The sequence below is a fragment of the Neophocaena asiaeorientalis genome, unplaced genomic scaffold (assembly GCF_003031525.2).
Source record: "Neophocaena asiaeorientalis asiaeorientalis breed wild unplaced genomic scaffold, Neophocaena_asiaeorientalis_V1.1 scaffold79, whole genome shotgun sequence".
NCBI classification, from domain to species: domain Eukaryota; kingdom Metazoa; phylum Chordata; class Mammalia; order Artiodactyla; family Phocoenidae; genus Neophocaena; species Neophocaena asiaeorientalis.
This window is the reverse complement of record NW_020175402.1, coordinates 5,732,178-5,750,539: the sequence shown is the minus strand read 5'-3', so window position 1 is coordinate 5,750,539 and position 18,362 is coordinate 5,732,178. Positions and strand designations below refer to the sequence as shown.

At 37.4% G+C, this 18,362-nt stretch overlaps 1 protein-coding gene across 17 annotated transcripts in view; it reads left to right on the top strand.

Moving 5' to 3' along the window:
• Positions 1-18,362, top strand: part of EYA3 (EYA transcriptional coactivator and phosphatase 3) — a 142,743-nt gene that overhangs the window by 58,407 nt on the left and 65,974 nt on the right. For 14 of the 17 annotated variants that reach the window (XM_024766916.1, XM_024766928.1, XM_024766918.1 and 11 more), the window contains one exon: positions 17,668-17,768. In XM_024766916.1, the coding sequence (XP_024622684.1) occupies positions 17,736-17,768 (33 nt within the window). In that variant the 5' untranslated portion in view covers positions 17,668-17,735. Of the gene's footprint in view, positions 1-2,018; positions 2,036-16,506; positions 16,544-16,696; positions 16,982-17,667; positions 17,769-18,362 lie in introns of those variants that run through there. The other 3 variants (XM_024766920.1, XM_024766921.1, XM_024766927.1) reach the window with 3 other exon arrangements.

Sequence of the window (18,362 nt, the reverse complement as noted above, 5' to 3'; positions counted from 1 at the left end):
ACATTACCCTGAAGTTTGTTTGGAAAGCGTCTACTTTTTTTTAGTGATTAAGTTTAATTTGTGTATCATCCTTTTTGAGTTGCATTCAGAGGAGATTCCAGAGTTTGAGATTGCTGGCCTCTGTAGATTTGATCCCTTCATTTTAGACCAACCAGAAAATAATAGCCTCTGGGAAAATTGTTTCAATTAAGAGTCTTTATCAAGAAAAAGAGTAAGTTCCTAAAATTTACTTTTCTTGTTTACTTTGTTGCTTGAAGTTAGCATTAACAGCTTTTATTGGTTAAATTAATGAAGCCTTTATATTTTTACTCTGATATATACATTTTAGTGTTTAGTTAAATGGCATTTTCAACACTGACATAAAATTTTGAAAGCAGCCAAAACACACTAATTACGATTTCTTTCAGAATATGTCTTAAAACACCTGGCATATTCTACCCTCTATTTTATTTTAGTGTTTTTCTTCTGGTTTCAGATATTCTATGAATATTTTATGTTGAGAAAGAATTCTAGGGCTCTATTCAAGAAAAACAAAAAAGGAAGCTCCAAAGAAAGAAGTATATGCTCCCTCCAAAAAGAGGTATTTGCTTAGTTAGAAAAGTCATGTTTTTCTAATGACAAAAATTTCTGATTATCCAGTATCATTCTGTAATCTGTTTATTAATGTTCTTAATACAGTGCTTAGCACAGTGTTACAAAGTTTTAAGTTAAATTTTGAGTAAGTGCTTTTATGAAGAAGCATACTACTCTATAGCTATCACAAAATGACTTCATGAAAGAAATACAAAATAGGAACTTCAGTCAATCAAAATAGAAAACTATGAGCTTCAGTCTTGAGGCATGGTGTGCCTAAGAAAGTTATTCAAGACCAGCTGGAAAGGAGGACTTGATTATCTTTCGGGTTTAGCTCTAGCAGTATTTTTTTTTTCCCCAAGCAGAACACATCATATAGTCCAGTACAGTGATTGTATGCTGGTTTTAAATGCTATCTTACAGATACTAATACTTGTTTGTTCTCAAGGCATTAGATGGATCACTAAGGTGTCTCAAGATCCATGAAACACCTGGGACCACCAATTTTACTATGTTACCTGGAAATATCTTCAACTATAAATTTAGGATTTGACCCAGAGTGAAAGCCGGAAAATGCTAATTTTGTAATATGACAGTTCTGTTAGGCAAACTGTCCAATTATTTGGAAAGGTTTTTATTCTTCTTAATGTTTGGAAGCATTTTTGCAACTGTATGTATAATCATGTTCTGTCGTCTTATTTACATACTTTTCTTCATTTCCTACCTTTGTTTTCAGCTTATGTGTTTCATTCAGTGGCCAGATGGCCAACAAACCCAAGCTGAGAGGTAATAGCAAAAACGAATGAAAAACAAAATAAACTTCTTTACAAATAGTATTAGATTCCTGTGGGTGCCATAATAAATTGCCACAAATTTGGAGGCTTAAAACAACAGAAATTTATCCTCTCACAGTTCTGGAGGCCAGAGGTCTAAAATCATGGTGTTGGCAGCGTTGCGCTCCCTCCATAGGCTCTAGGGGTAGAATCCGTTCCTTGCCTATTCCAGCTTCTAGTGGCTGCTGGCATTCTTTGGCCATATCACTCCAGTCTCTGCCTCCATATTTATATCGCCTTCCCCTCATTGTATGTGTGTGGGTGTTAAATTTCTCTCTGCCTTTCTCTTAAGATGGCATTTATGGCCTATCCAGATAATCCGGGATAATCTGCTCATCTCAGAATTCTTAAATACATCTGCAAAGACTCTTTATTCCAAATTAGGTAACATTTATGGGTTCTGGGGATTAGGATGCGGACCCATCTTTGGCCAGAAATGTTTCATGATAGCTGTGTATATTTGTGTTTGGGGAAGGTGATTGATTTCATACTTGATCTCTCTCTCTCCCCACCCTCTCTCCTTCCCTCCCTCCCTCCCTCCCTCCCTCTTTTCCTTCATTCCTTCCCTCCTTCCTTTCTCAGCCTATTAAGGGACAGAAACTTAAGGTCTCCTAACTCCTCACCTCTAAGTAAGTAGTGTGTGTGTTGTGATCCCTTGTTATGTATGTGATATTAAGATTTGATTTAAAGCATATCAGTCCTTTTTTTGATTTGAAGGGAACTTTTCACTTAACATAGAACTTAAAAATGATGTTCTTCAAATCAGTTAATAAAACCTTGTAAAGAATTAAAGACTTAGGCATTCCTGGTGAGAAATGAGAAAAGTGAAGATTTGAATTCTTTGTGCCTCTAAATATATTGAAGGTTCTTAATGAACTGGTTTTAAGTAGATATTTAGAGGAATCAAGAGCCTAGAAATTGTACTTGGTTGAACAAATATTTATTGATTGCCTGCTATGTGCACTCAGATACTAAAAAGAAGGCAGTCTCTGCCATTGTGGAATTTAGGATCAAGATTCCACAGGAATCTTAGGACCAAAGGAAAATTAGTAGTTTTGACAGAATTGTTAACTGCCAGATTTATAGAACACAGTAGGGGTCAGAGAAGTAGTTTTGAAGAATTCTTAATTATTAATTAATAATGAAGCAGGGAACTCTTTCACTAATAACTTTGAGGTTTTGGTAAGTTAGGAGATATTTTGTTTTTCCAAAACCATGATACTCATCTCTGACTAGAAATGGTAAAATAATTTATTTTTATATCCTGTATAATTAAAATTACCTGTTTCATTAACAATAGGTCGAAGTTTGTGTCTTGTAAATTAAAGACTTATGGCTATAAAGAGAAATCAAATTGTTATTTTTGCTAGATTGTACAAGAAATTAAAAAGTAGCTTAAAAGAAGAATCTTTTTAGGATTTTTAGACAGTCCTTAAAGTACCAGTTAACAGTAGTGAAAAAGAAGTTTTGAGTTTATAAATTTAAAACATTTTAAAACTTTCAAGAGTATGACCATGAGGTCAAACTAATGTAACAGAATAGTTTGAGATTTAATGAAAGAAAAGGAGTAAATAGCTTAAGTTAATATTAGGAATGTAATTTTAAAAGGGAGGGTCGTGTGCTCAATTCTATCTATCTATCTATCTATCTATCTGTATATCTATATTTTTGGCTGCGTTGGGTCTTCATTGCTGCGCGTGGGCTTTCTCTAGTTGTGGCGAGTGGGGCCTACTCTGTTGTGTGCGGGCTTCTCATTGTGGTGGCTTCTCTTGTTGCGGAGCATGGGCTCTAGGCATGCGAACTTCAGTAGTTGTGGCACGCGGGTTCAGTAGTTGTGGCTCATGGGCTCTACAGCTCAGGCTCAGTAGTTGTGGTGCACGAGCCTAGTTGCTCCGCGGTATGTGGGATCTTCCTGGACCAGGCAGGGCTCGAAACCGTGTCCCCTGCATTGGCAGGTGGATTCTTAACTGCTGCACCAACAGGGAAGCCCTACTTTTGATTTTTATTAAACTATTTAAGGTATTATTATTATGCTGTAATTAATGTTAAATCTTACCTTTTTTTATCTTTTAAATGAGCTTTTATTGAAATAGGTTGCAGTTTCATTTAATATAGAATATAGAATTACAGATTAGATAAATCATTCTCCACATGTTGGTTGTTTCTAATTTTTCATTACTGTGAACAAGAAACTTACTCAATTTTTAAAATAGAGTTAGCTTTTTACTCCTCTATTTAATTTTGGGGGGAAAATCCAAGAAAAATTATTCAGGCCATGGGCAATTTTATGACCTCTTTTGTACTCTAACCAGAGAACAGTCTGAATATACATACAATTTTACAGCAGTGCCTGAATATTTCTTTTCTTCTTATGGCCCACATAACTTTAGGTTTTATTGTTTAGATTTATTTTTGGTAATTTAATACGTGTGAAGTGGTATCTTAAAAATATTAAAATTTATTCAGTTAGTAGTGAGAATCTTTTTTCCAAAGTGCTGATTTGATCTTGGTTGTTACTTAAACTGTTTGTATCCTTTGATGGATGTGTATGTTAGTCATCGTTTGCCGCATAACAGATGAGCAGTAAATGTTGAACTGGTTGGGTTTATTTTATTTTTAAAATTTATTTTTATTGTATTTATTTATTTTTGGCTGTGTTGGGTCTTCGTTGTTGCACGCAGGTTTCCTCTAGTTGCGGTGAGCGGGGGCTGCTCTTCATTGTGATGTGTGGGCTTTTTCATTGCAGTGGCTTCTCGTTGCGGAGAACGAGCTCTAGGCACATGGGCTTCGGTAGTTGCAGCACATGGTCTCAGTAGTTGTAGCTCATGGGCTTAGTTGCTCCGTGGCGTGTGGGATCTTCCTGGACCAGGGCTCAAACCTGTGTCCCCTGCATAGGCAGACAGATTTTTTTTTTAATTCATTAATTTATTTTTATTTTCGGCTGAGTTGGGTCTGTTGCTGTATGCGGGCTTTCTCTAGTTGTGGCAAGTGGGGCTACTCTTTGTTGCGGTGTGTGGGCTTCTCATTGAAGTGGCTTCTCTTGTTGCAGAGCACAGACTCTGGGCACACAGGCTTCAGTAGTTGTGGTTTGCGAGCTCTAGAGCACAGGCTTAGTAGTTGTGGCACAGGGGATTAGTTGCTTCATGGCATGTGGGATCTTCCCGGAGCAGGGCTCGAATCAGTGTCTCCTGCATTGGCAGGCAGATTCTTAACCACTGTGCCACCAGGGAAGTCCGGCAGACGGATTCTTAACCACTGCGCCACCAAGGAAGCCCTGGTTGGATTTATATTGTAGACATTAAGCTTTATCTGTCATAATTATTGCAGGCATTGCTTCCATTTGTTATATCCTTTTTTTGTTTGTTTGTTTTGTTTTTGTTTTTGTTTTTGCGGTACGCGGGCCTCTCACTGCTGTGGCCTCTCCCGCTGCGGAGCAACAGGCTCCGGACGCGCAGGCTCAGTGGCCATGGCCCACGGGCCCAGCCGCTCCGCGGCATGTGGGATCCTCCTGGACCGGGGCACGGACCCACGGCCCCTGCATCGGCAGGCGGACCCCCAACCACTGCGCCACCAGGGAAGCCCTGTTATATCTTTTTAATTTTAGATTTGTTATTTTTTCACTGCATGAAAGTATGTTTTACATAACCAGATCTGTCAATTTGTTGCTTATGCTTTCCTTCATTGCCCCAAATTTTATCTCTTTCCCACAGATGCAATAAATATGCTCTTCTGTTTTCTCCAAAATTATTTGCAAGCTTATTGGTTTTTCATATATTTAGAATTACTCATAGTGTATGGTGTGGATATGTTTTTCTCCACATTGATATTCAGTTTTTCTGACCAGTTTTTAAAAATTTTATTTATTTTTGGCTGCGTTGGGTCTTCGTTGCTGTGCGCGGGCTTTCTCTAGTTGAGGCGAGCGGGGGCTACTCTTTGTTGCAGTGCGTGGGCATCTCATTGCAGTGGCTTCTCTTGTTGCAGAGCACAGGCTCTAGGCGCACGGGCTTCAGTAGTTGTGGCTCGTGGTCTCTAGGGATTGCAGGCTTCAGTAGTTGTGGCGCATGGGCTCAGTAGTCGGGGCACATGGGTTTAGTTGCTCTGTGGCATGTGGGATCTTCCCAGACCGGGGATCCTACCTGTGTCCCCTGCATTGGCAGGCGGATTCTTAACCTGCACCACCAGGGAAGTCCCCTGACAATATATATATATTTTTTTGCGATACGCGGGCCTCTCACTGTCGTGGCCTCTCCCATTGCGGAGCACAGGTTCTGGACACGCAGGCTCAGCGGCCATGGCTCACGGGCCTAGTCGCTCCGCGGCATGTGGGATCTTCCCGGACTGGGGCACGAACCTGTGTCCCTTGCATCGGCAAGCGGACTCTCAACCACTGCGCCACCAGGGAAGCCCCCCCTGACAATATTTGTTAAATAATGATTTTCTCCACTTATGAGCACTTTTTGGATTTGGTCATTATTTTGCTCTTTCTAGTCTCAGGGGTCTTTTTGTAGTTTTTTTTTCTTGTGGTAAGTATACATAACAAAATAAACAGTTTTAACCACTTTTAGGTATACCATTCAGTAGCATTAAGTACATTCACAATGTTGCACAGCCGTCAGCACTCTCCTCTATTGCCTTTATTTGATATATTTCTACTTTAGTCTGAAAACATGATTGCTCTTATTCTCAGGCAGATTGTTTAAATCTCTGAATCCCAGTTGCCCTGTCCATAGTATGAGGATGGTACCAGTTGTGTTTCAAAATGGCTGAGGAGATAAAATTAAGTAAGGCAACGAATGTAAAAATACCTGGTGGATTTTATATGCTCAGTAAATGATAGGTCTCTTATTCTCCCCACTGTAATTGATTTTAAAGACTGGTGTAGGGCAGATCTTCCTTAATTGCCTCTGTTATTCTCCTCCAAGATGTTCATTATTAATTTTGCCTAATTTTCAGTAAGAAATTTGTAGGTATTGGAATAAACCTTTGTTTACTTCTTGTTTGAAACCTATTGTAAGTGTTCTATAGATTGTGATGCCCAAATGAGTATTTAGTATCATCCCCACTGACACTACTAAGTACTGTTCTGCAAGAGACCATAGAAATGTTTTGAAATCATTTTCCTGACATCTTTTCTGATTATGCTTTATGAGGCCTCCTAGTTTATAAAATAGAATTTATTTTGAAGAGATATCTTTAGGCTTTATGTTTGGTACTTTGGGTGTTAGGACACTTGTTTCTGAATTAATTAATAGATCCTCTTTAGAAGAGATCAGTTATTGTTGAATAATAATACTTGAAGTAGTTTTCTTCAAGCCACCTAGAAGAGGGTATTTTGCTCTTTGTTTTTATTCTTCAAGGCATACATATAATTATATTTGAGGACACCATGGTAAACATTTGCTAATTACCTACTTCTTTTATATCCTAAAGTAATCCACATATTAATAAAAATCATAAGTGATGATATACTACTTTTTTGATACCTTCTTCAGGCTACTGTTGTTTATAACTATTGTTGAGATATATTTAATTTTGGGAAACGTGCTGTTCACTTTCCCTAGGGAAACTTCTGTAGACTTTTTTGTGGTGTGCTCTAAAAATACATATAAGGCTTTGGAAGGGGGTAGTAAATAGACTTCTAAAATACAGTAAAGTCAGTGGTCAAATTTATGAGCTACCTGTTTTCTACTTACAGCTGAACAAAAGATATTCAGTTAGGGCTTCCCTGGTGGCACAGTGGTTGTGAGTCCACCTGCCATTGCAGGGGATGCGGGTTCGTGCCCTGGTCCGGGATGATCCCACATGCCGCGGAGCAGCTGGGCCCGTGAGCCATGGCTGCTGCGCCTGTGCATCCGGAGCCTGTGCTCCGGAGCGGGAGAGGCCACAACAGTGAGAGGCCCGCGTACCGCAAAAAAAAAAAAAAAAAAAAAAAGATATTCAGTTAACTCCTGAATATCTCTGTGCACACTTTGCCATATGCAAATTCCCCTTCTAGGACCTATAATGAGACTGTTCTGCTCTATTTTGACACTTCTCGTGATGTTGTAATTAAGAGTGATGTATACTTTGTTTTCATTGAAACCAATTTGACCTTTATTCTGTGTTTTAAACTATAAATATGTATATACACAGTATATATATATTTCCCCTTCCTATACTTAAGAGCTATAATAACATATTGAAGTAATCTAAGTTCTTGCTTGTGGCCATTTATAATTACAGGGTAAATAGTATGTTGAAATTGGTACAAAACAGAAATTTTGAGGTAAGAATCTAATGAGAATTTTGAAATAAAATATTTGTTACTTTTTATTTCCCTTGTAATTTTTAAGTATTAAAAATAAAAATTATGCTGTCATATTACAGAAGAATCCTGCTTTATGAGCGTGTGCAATCACAATGTTTAAAATTATGTGATCTTTTCAAACAAACCAAAATTCCTATTTTTTCATTGTTAGTATTTGCAGGTAGGGAAATGTGAAATCTTAGGAAATACTATTTCTGTACTCAGTTACAGGTTTTCCCAGATTTCTGCCCGTGAAGGCATGTGGATACTGATAAATTCTCTCCAAAAAAGGTGGTAAAACAGCTGTATTTAGAAGCCAACAGTAAGAATTGAAACTAGAAAATTATGAAAAGACATTACTATCCAAATGCCTTGAAGGTACTTAAAACAAACAGTTAACTCAGAGTATGTTATGTTATTTCATTGGCTGTTTGACTAAGTTAAAATTATATTCATTTACACTACATTAAGTATCCACTTCTATGTCAAGCCGTTATATTATTGGATATTTTATATATGTCAATCCCAATCTCCTAATTCATCCCACCACCACTGCCCCCCTAACCGCACCCCACTTTCCCTCTTGGTGTCCATACGTTTGTTCTCTACATCTGTGTGTCTATTTCTGCCTTGCAAACTGGTTCATCTGTACCATTTTTCTAGATTCTACATATGTGTGTTAAGATATATTTTTCTCTTACTGACTTACTTCACTCTGTGTGACAGTCTCTAGATCCATCCACGGCTTTACAAGTGACCCAATTTCATTCCTTTTTATGTCTGAGTAATGTTCCACTTTATGTATGTACCATATCTTCTTTATCTATTCATCTATCAGTGGGCATTTAGGTTGCTTCCATGTCCTGGCTATTGTAAATAGTGCTGCAATGAACATTGTGGTGCATAACTCTTTTTGAATTACGGTTTTCTCTGGGTATATGCCAAGTAGTGGGATTGCTGAGTAATATGGTAATCCTATTTATAGTTTTTGAAGAAACTTCCATACTGTTCTTCTTAGTGGCTGTATCAATTTACATTGCCACCAACAGTGCAAGAGGGTTCCCTTTTCTCCACACCCTCTCCAGCATTTATTGTTTGCAGATTTTTTGATGATGGCCATTCTGACCGGTGTGAGGTGATATACCTCATTGTAGTTTTGATTTGTGTTTCTCTAATAATTAGTGATGTTGAGCAGCTTTTCATGTGCCTCTTGGCTATCTGTATTTCTTCTTTGGAGAAATGTCTATTTAGGTCTTCGGCCCATTTTTGGATTGGGTTGTTTGATTTTTTTTTTAATATTGAGCTGCAGTAGCTGTTTATATATTTTGGAGATTAATTCTTTGTCTGTTGATTCATTTGCAAATATTTTCTCCCATTCTAAGGGTTGTCTTTTTGTCTTGTTTATGGTTTCCTTTGCTGTGCAAAAACTTTTAAATTTCATTAGGACCCATTTGTTTATTTTTGTTTTTATTTCCGTTACTCTAGGAGATGGATCAAAAAAGATCTTGCTGTGATTTATGTCAAAGAGTGTTCTTCCTGTGTTTTCCTCTAAGAATTTTGTAGTGTCCGGTCTTGCGTTTAGGTCTCTAATCCATTTTGAGTTTATTTTTGTGTATGGTGTTAGGGAGTGTTCTGATTTCATTCTTCTACATGTAGCTGTCCCAGTGGTTTTCCCAGCACCACTTATTGAAGAGGCTGTCTTTTCTCCATTGTATATTCTTGCCTCCTTTGTCATAGATTAGTTGACCATAGGTGTGTGGGTTTATCTCTGGGCTTTCTATCCTGTTCCATTGATCTATATTTCTGTTTTTGTGCCAGTACCATATTGTCTTGATTACTGTAGCTTTGTAGTGTAGTCTGAAGTCAGGGAGTCTGATTCCTCCAGCTCCATTTTTTTCCCTATAGATTGCTTTGGCTGTTTGGGGTCTTTTGTGTCTCCATACAAATTTTAAGATATCTTTGTTCTAGTTCTGTAAAAAATGCCAGTGGTAGTTTGATAGGGATTGCATTGAATCTGTAGATTGCTTTGGGTAATACAGTCATTTTCACAATGTTGATTCTTCCAATCCAATAACATGGTCTATCTCTCCATCTTGTTTCTGTCATCCTTGATTTCTTTCATCAGTGTCTTATAGTTTTCTGAGTACAGGTCTTTACCACCTTAGGTAGGTTTATTCCTAGGTATTTTATTCTTTTTGTTGCAGTGGTGAATGGGATTGTTACCTTGATTTCTCTTTCTATCTTTCATTGTTAGTGTATAGGAATGCAAGAGATTTCTGTGCATTAATTTTGTATCCTGCTACTTTACCAAATTCAATGACAAGCTCTAGTAGTTTTCTGGTGGCATCTTTAGGATTCTCTATGTATAGTATCATGTCATCTGCAAACAGTGACAGTTTGACTTCTTCTTTTCCGATTTGTATTCCTTTTACCTCTTTTTCTTCTCTGATAGCCATGGCTACGACTTCCAAAACTATGTTGAATAATAGTGGTGAGAGTGGACATCCTTGTCTTGTTCCTGATCTTAGAGGAAATGCTTTCAGTTTTTCACCGTTGAGAATGATGTTTGCTGTGGGTTTGTTGTATATGGCCTTTATTATGTTGAGGTAGGTTCCCTCTATGCCCACTTTGTGGAGAGTTTTTATCATAAATGGGCGTTGAATTTGTCAAAAGCTTTTTCTTCATCTGTTCAGATGATCATATGGGTTTTATACCTTAATTTGTTAATATGGTGTATCACATTGATTTGCGTATATTGAAGGATCCTTGCATCCCTGGGATAAATCCCACTTGATCATGGTGTATGATCCTTTTACTGTGTTCTTGGACTATTTTCTACTATATTGTTGAGGATTTTTGCATCTATATTCATGAGTGATATTGGTCTGTAATTTTCTTTTTTTGTAGTATCTTTGTCTGGTTTTGGTATCAGGATGATGTTGGCCTCATAGAATGAGTTTGGGAATGTTCCTTCCTCTTCAGTTTTTTTTCTTTTTTTTTTTGTGGTATGCGGGCCTCTCACTGTTGTGGCCTCTCCTGTTGCGGAGCACAGGCTTCGGACGCGCAGGCTCAGCCGCCATGGCTCACGGGCCCAGCCGCTCCGTGGCATGTGGGATCTTCCCGGACCGGAGCACGAACCCGTGTCCCTTGCATTGGCAGGCGGACTCTCAACCACTGCGCCACCAGGGAAGCCCTGTTGGAAGATTTTTAATCACAGTTTCAATTTCATTACTTGTGATTGGTCTGTTCATATTTTCTGTTTCTCCTGGTTCAGTCTTGGAAGGTTATACCTTTCTAAGAATTTGTGCATTTCTTCCAAGTTGTCCATTTCATTGGCATAGAGTTGCTTATAAGTAGTCTCTTAGGACGCTTTGTATTCTGCGGTGTCTGTTGTAGCTTCTCCTTTTTCATTTCTAATTTTATTGATTTGAGTCCTCTCCCTCTTGATGAGTCTGGCTAATGGTTTATCACTTTTGTGTATCTTCTCAAACAACCTGCTTTTAGTTTTATTTATCTTTGCTATTGTTTTCTTTGTTTCTATTTCATTTATTTCTGCTCTGATCTGTCTGATTTCTTTCCATCTGCTAACTTTGGGTTTTCTTTGTTCTTCTTTAGTTCCTTTAGGTGTAAAGTTAGATTGTTTGTTTGAGATTTTTCTTGTTTCTTGTGGTAGGCTTGTATTGCTATAAACTTCCCTCTTAGAACTGCTTTTGCTGCATCCCATAGGTTTTGGATCGTCGTGTTTTCATTGTCATGTGTCTCTAGGTATCTTTTGGGTTTCCTCTTTGATTTCTTCAGTGATCTCTTTGTTTTATTTCTAATATCATAACGTTGTGGTCAGAAAAGATGCTTGATATGTTTTCCTTTTTCTTAAATTTACCAAGGCTTGATTTGTGACCCAAGATGTGATCTGTTCTGGAGAATGTTCTGTACGCAGTTGAGAAGAAAATGTAATCTGCTGTGTTTGGATGGAATGTCCTATAAATATCAATTAAATCTATCTGGTCTATTGTATCATTTAAAGCTTGTGTTTCCTTATTAATTTTCTGTCTGGATGATCTGTCCATTGGTGTAAGTGAGGTGTTTACCTCCCCCAGTATTATTGTGTTACTGTCGATTTCCTCTTTTATAGCTGTTAGCAGTTGCCTTATGTATTGAGGTGCTCCTGTATTGGGTGCATATATATTTGTAATTGTTATATCTTCTTCTTGGGTTGATCCATTGATCATTATATAGTGTCCTTCCTTGTCTCCTGTGACATTCTTTATTTTAAAGTCTATTTTATCTGATATGAGTATTGCTACTCCAGCTTTCTTTTGATTTCCATTTGCATGGAATATCTTTTTCCATCCCCTCACTTTCAGTCTGTATGTGTCCCTAGGTCTGAAGTGGGTCTCTTGTAGACAGCATATATATGGGTCTTGTTTTTGTATCCATTCAGCAAGCCTGTGTCTTTTGGTTGGAGCATTTAATCCATTCACGTCTAAGGCAATTATCGATATGTATGTACCTATGACCATTTTCTTTATTATTTTGTGTTTGTTTTTGTAGATTCTTTTCTTCTCTTATGTTTCCCACTTAGAAAGTTCCTTTAGCATTTGTTGTAGAGGTGGTTTGGTGGTGCTGAATTCTCTTAGCTTTTGCTTGTCTATAAAGCTTTTCATTTCTCCACTGAATCTGAATGAGATCCTTGCCGGGTAGAGTAATCTTGGTTGTAGGTTCTTCCCTTTCATCACTTTAAGTATATCATGCCACTCCCTTCTGGCTTGTAGAGTTTCTGCTGAGAAATCAGCTGTTAACCTTATGGGAGTTCCCTTGTATGTTATTTGTCGTTTTTTCCCTTGCTGCTTTCAATAATGTTTTTTGTCTTTAATTTTTGTCAATTTGATTACTATGTGCATTGGCGTGTTTCTCCTTGGGTTTATCCTGCCTGGGACTCTGTGCTTCCTGGACTTGGGTGGCTATTTCCTTTCCCATGTTAGGGAAGGTTTTTGAATGTAATCTCTTCAAATATTTTCTTGGGTCCTTTCTCTCTCTCCTCCTTCTGGGACCCGCATCGTGTGAGTGTTGTTGTGTCTAATGTTGTGCCAGAGGTCTCTTAGGCTGTCTTCATTTCTTTTCATTCTTTTTTCTTTATTCTGTTCTGCAGCAGTGAATTCCACCATTCTGTCTTCCAGGTCACTTATCCGTTCTTCTGCCTCAGTTATTCTGCTATTGATTCCTTCTAGTGTATTTTTCATTTCAGTTATTGAATTGTTCATCTCTGTTTGTTTGTTTTTTAATTCTTCTCGGTATTTGTTCTTTAATTGTTCTAGGTCTTTGTTAAACATTTCTTGCATCTTCTCGATCTTTGCCTCCATTCTTTTTCTGAGGTCCTGGATCATCTTCACTGTCATTATTCTGAATTCTTACTCTGGAAGGTTGCCTATCTCCACTTCATTTAGTGGTTTTTCTGGGGTTTTATTGTTCCTTCATTTGGTACATGGTCCTCTGCCTTTTCATTTTGTCTATCTTTCTGTGAGGGTAGTTTTCGTTCCACAGGCTGCAGGATTTTAGTTCTTCTTGCTTCTGCTGTCTGGTGGATGAGGCTATCTACAAGCCTTTGCAAGCTTCCTGATGCGAGAGACTGGTGATGGGTAGAGCTGGGTGTTGCTCTGGTGGGCAGAGCTCAGTAAAACTTTAATCTGCTTCTTTGCTAATGGGTTGGGCTGAGTCCCCTCCCTGTTGGTTGTTTGGCCTGAGCTGTCCCAGCACTGGAGCCTGTAGGCCCTTTGGTGGGGCTAATGGCAGACTCCGGGAGGGCTCACACCAAGCAATACTTCCCAGATTTTCTGCTGCCAGTGTCCTTGTCCCCGCGGTGAGCCACAGACACCCCCCGCCTCTGCAGGAGACCCTCCACACTAGCAGGTAGGTCTAGTTCAGTCTCTTATGGGGTCAGTGCTCCTTCCCCTGGGTCCTGATGCACACACTACTTTGTGTGTACCCTCCAAGAGTGGAGCCTCTGTTTCTCCCAGTCCTGTCAAAATTCTGCAGTCAAATCCCTCTAGCCTTCAAAGTCTGATTTTGTGGGAATTCCTCCTCCTGGTGCCGGACCCCCAGGTTGGGAAGCCTGACGTGGGGCTCAGAACCTTCACTCCAGTGGGTGGACTTCTGTGGTGTAAGTGTTCTCCAGTCTGTGAGTCACCCGCCCAGCAGTTACAGGATTTGATTTTATTGTGATTGCGTCCCTCCTAACGTCTCATTACGGCTTCTCCTTTATCTTTGGATGTGGGTATCTTTTTTGGTGAGTTCCTGTTGATGATTGTTGAGCAGTTAGTTGTGATTCTGGTGCTCTAGCAAGGGGGTGTATGCGCATGTCTTTCTATTCCACCATCTTGAGCCATTCTCAATGTCAGGTTATATTAATGGTCAGAAAATATCAAAATACACAATTAAACTCTAGAACTAGTACACGGAAGTGAGAAAACTAAGGTTTGTATGGTAATTCTGTACTTTTTTTTATTATCCAGTACTGGAGCATCTTGTCTGTGTTATATAACACTTTCATCTGGTGGTTAGTAAATGTGACTTTCGATTGTAAGCATGTGCCACTTGTAGAAACTGGTGTAAGATCTTAATATTAAAAGTTTTATTATCACATTGATAAATGCTAGAAGCATGATAAATACTTGCGTTCTTTTATCTAGTATATTTCAGGTGTGTGACATTACAAAATATTGGAAGGAAGGAAGAATCCTATATTGATGGGAGGTAGTATCTTAGATGCATGTTGTAATGGAATTACATAATTTATAGTCATTATTAATATATTTTATATACAAGTGTACCAGAATATATGTTTACAAACTTCACATATATCACATGTTGCCAGTAGAATCCCAGAAATTCTGTAATAAATCATACGCATCCTTTGTAGGTTGCCTTTTTGTTTTAAAATTATCAAAATTATTGGTGGTCATTGATTAATTACTTGATTTTTTTAAGGTTTTTTTCCAAATGTAGAAATTATCTGTGACCCTTTTCTTTCCCTGAATTGAAAAATGAAGAAGATAAAGGTGATTTTTAAGATGGAAACAACAGAAGGTGCTTATTTTCAAAGAAGAAATAGAGGTAGAAAAGAATGTCTTCCAATCTTTTCCCTTAAAGAAGGTTTTCTTTCAACTTATAGAATTTATCTCAAGAAAAATAGAAAGCTGTTCCCTTTCTGTTATAAAATCACTGTAATATTACCATATTCCTAAGAAACAAAATTCAGGATTTTAACATTTTGTTTTATGTGGCTTGAGAATTTATTTCCCCACTATTAAGAGTAGTATTTCTTACCTTTTAAAACCCATGACCGGGTTTCCCTTGTGGCGCAGTGGTTGAGAGTCTGCCTGCCGATGCAGGGGACATGGGTTCGTGCCCTGGTCCGGGAAGATCCCACATGCCGCGGAGCAGCTGGGCCCGTGAGCCATGGCCGCTGAGCCTGCGCGTCCAGAGCCTGTGCTCCGCAACAGGAGAGGCCACAACAGTGAGAGGCCTGTGTACTGCAAAAAAAAATAAATAAATAATAAATAAATAAAACCCATGACCCCTTTTGATTTATAAAAAAATCTATGTTCTCCTTTAACATTGTTCATATTTTTAAGATAAATTCATTTCTGTGTTTAAAACAAAAATTAAAGGACATGTTATTAGTACCTTTTTTTCTTTTTTTTTTTTAAACACAATTTTTCTTACTTTCCTCTTGTTTAGGCGTAGATTTATAACCCTTCCTCCATGAGGAAGAATATCCCTTCCTTCTCCTTTGCTGAGAATCTACTAATTAGAGATTGCAGTCATTACAGTTATGGCTTTCAATTGAGTAAAACCTGGGATATCACTTTTTGTTTAGATGAGATCTGGTCACACAAAAGTTTAACAAATGAGGTATTAAAGGCATTACATTTCTCTAATGATTTGACCCTAGTTTGCTTTTTCTTTTGGGATGAAATCATATATGTATTAAATACATTATGTACATTGACACTGTTAAAATCCCATAAAGACAAGACATTTCATTTTAAAACTAAAACAGATATAAGCAGGTAAAACAAAAAAACAGTTCATCTTTCACAATTGTGAATCAGTTTCACGTCACATTGGTTGTGCTCTTGTGAGTAGAGCAAAACAAATGCAGGGAAGATAGCTCCTGTGAGCTTTAGTTATTGCCTGCTGTAATTCTGCAGTACTAGTTATCTACGTCATGTAGTATGAAAACTTAGCTTTTGAGGCTATGTGTATGAGTTACACGTGAGTGCATTGAGCATCAAGTTCTTCTGACCTTTAAATTTTTTTTTCTTTTGACATTCTAGATCGGGGCAGGGAGGAAAGCTGTGTCAGAGTTGGACAATTTTGCGTCTGATTGTGTCCCCTATATGTGTTTTCTCTCCTTTTCCCATTCTAGAGTGTGACTCTAAAATAAAGTGTGTTGTATTACACCAGAATAGAGCAGTATTAGTGGAGTGGTGGTAAATTGGTATAAGTGAAGTTTTTCATTTCCCTTTTTATTCATTACTTCTGCAATAAGATTCTATACTTGCTTTAGCTTTGTTAAGTTGGTTACAGTGGTTGGTAAAATAAGTGAAAACAGGTGTGACCTTAATTAAAGGCATAAACAATCACATCTCTTTTGGAGAAGTGCTACTTTCATTTTTGTTAAATAGAAATGGAGTTTATAGTTTTTATAATTATTTAGTTTTCTAACATCTTTCTGTCTCACTCGGCAGCAGGGCACAATAAGGTGTTCTTACCAGTAAATGTGGGGCTTAGAGTCCTATTTCTCTTTTTTAGTTTGAAAACCAGGACAGGAAGAGCAGGATCTGAGAAGGTAAAGATTTTGCTTAAATAATTGACTAGGCAATACATGTAGTGGAGCTATTTCAGGATAAATTGGGTCCTAGCTCTACATGATTATTTTCCTTAATTCTAAAATTCATCTTTTTATTCATTACTTCTGCAATAAGATTCTATACTTGCTTTAGCTTTGTTAAGTTGGTTACAGTGGTTGGTAAAATAAGTGAAAACAGGTGTGACCTTAATTAAAGGCATAAACAATCACATCTCTTTTGGAGAAGTGCTACTTTCATTTTTGTTAAATAGAAATGGAGTTTATAGTTTTTATAATTATTTAGTTTTCTAACATCTTTCTGTCTCACTCGGCAGCAGTGCACACAATAAGGTGTTCTTACCAGTAAATGTGGGGCTTAGAGTCCTATTTCTCTTTTTTAGTTTGAAAACCAGGACAGGAAGAGCAGGATCTGAGAAGGTAAAGATTTTGCTTAAATAATTGACTAGGCAATACATGTAGTGGAGCTATTTCAGGATAAATTGGGTCCTAGCTCTACATGATTATTTTCCTTAATTCTAAAATTCAGTGTTTCACTTTACTTATTTATTTGCATTATTAAGATAGATCCAGAAGAGTTGAGTTTTCCTTTAAGCTGATTACATATATACAGATAGTTGGTTGCGAAAGTATTTATTTGATATTCCAGTTTGCCCTATTTAAAGTGATTGTGTGTTAACAGTTATGTAAATGTTCCCCATTAAAGCAGGTTAGATGTTATCATAACTTCTTGACTGGCTAAGCTAGTTTTTATCATTTTTTAATGTAACCCTAATTCTAAAAAAAGTTGTGTTTTAGTTAATTGCACATGGCTGCTATAAAGTGTTTAATGCGTTGGGCACTATAGTAACCATGTTTTAAGTACAGCAGAAGTGGCTCCACGTGTTGGCTTTTGCAAGGAATTATAAAAGTCAGTGTGTAAACCTATCCTGACTTGGTGCAGCATGTCCATTTTGAAAAGCCACGTGCAGATTTGAGATTTTGAGATTGGAGCTCACGTAGAAAGATTGAGGTAGCAAAATATTTTTAAAATTATTCTCTGATGGCCTCAATGATAATGCTTTAAGAGTACATAAAGTTTTGAATCCCCCCTCTTTTTTAAATAGACTGTGAAGACTGCTGAGAGACACTTGCAGTCCAGTCACATAAGTGTAATAAAGAAGTATTGGTCCTCATGGAAGAAGAGCAAGATTTACCAGAGCAACCAGTAAGTATTTCCTTTAACAATTTAAAGTTGATTGTAGAAAAGCTAATCTTAAGAGATGTTAAATATTATTCAGTTGTACTACAGATTCTAAATCAGAAATAAAATTAAGGAAAGGACTCCTTAATACTTTCCTTCTAAGAAACGATGTTCTGTGTTCCTAAATTCATATTTTGCTAACTTAATGCCAAGGACTTGCTTAGAAAATTCAGCATTACAAAATAAATATTGTCTTTAGAAGTGTCATTTAAAAAAAGCAATGGCTACTCTTACAGTTTTTAGAAAATAAAAGAGGACATCTATTTACCAAACAGTATATACCATTTCTGCCAGAAAATCTAGTTTTATCATTACCTAAATTTCCCTGACTTAATTTTTTTTAAAGTAGTAGTAGTAGTTGAAGAAAGTATAATTTGACCACTAGCTAATTCTTAAAAATAGATAAGACCCTCGAGAATAGGTTGAATTCTTAATTTCTTTTAAATATTTAACATAAATAAATAAAATCATTTTAAATGTCCCCAAGTGATACAGATTTATTGCCTTGCCATGGCTTTTTTGTTTTTGTTTTTTCCTAAGTGTTTTTTGACCCTTAGC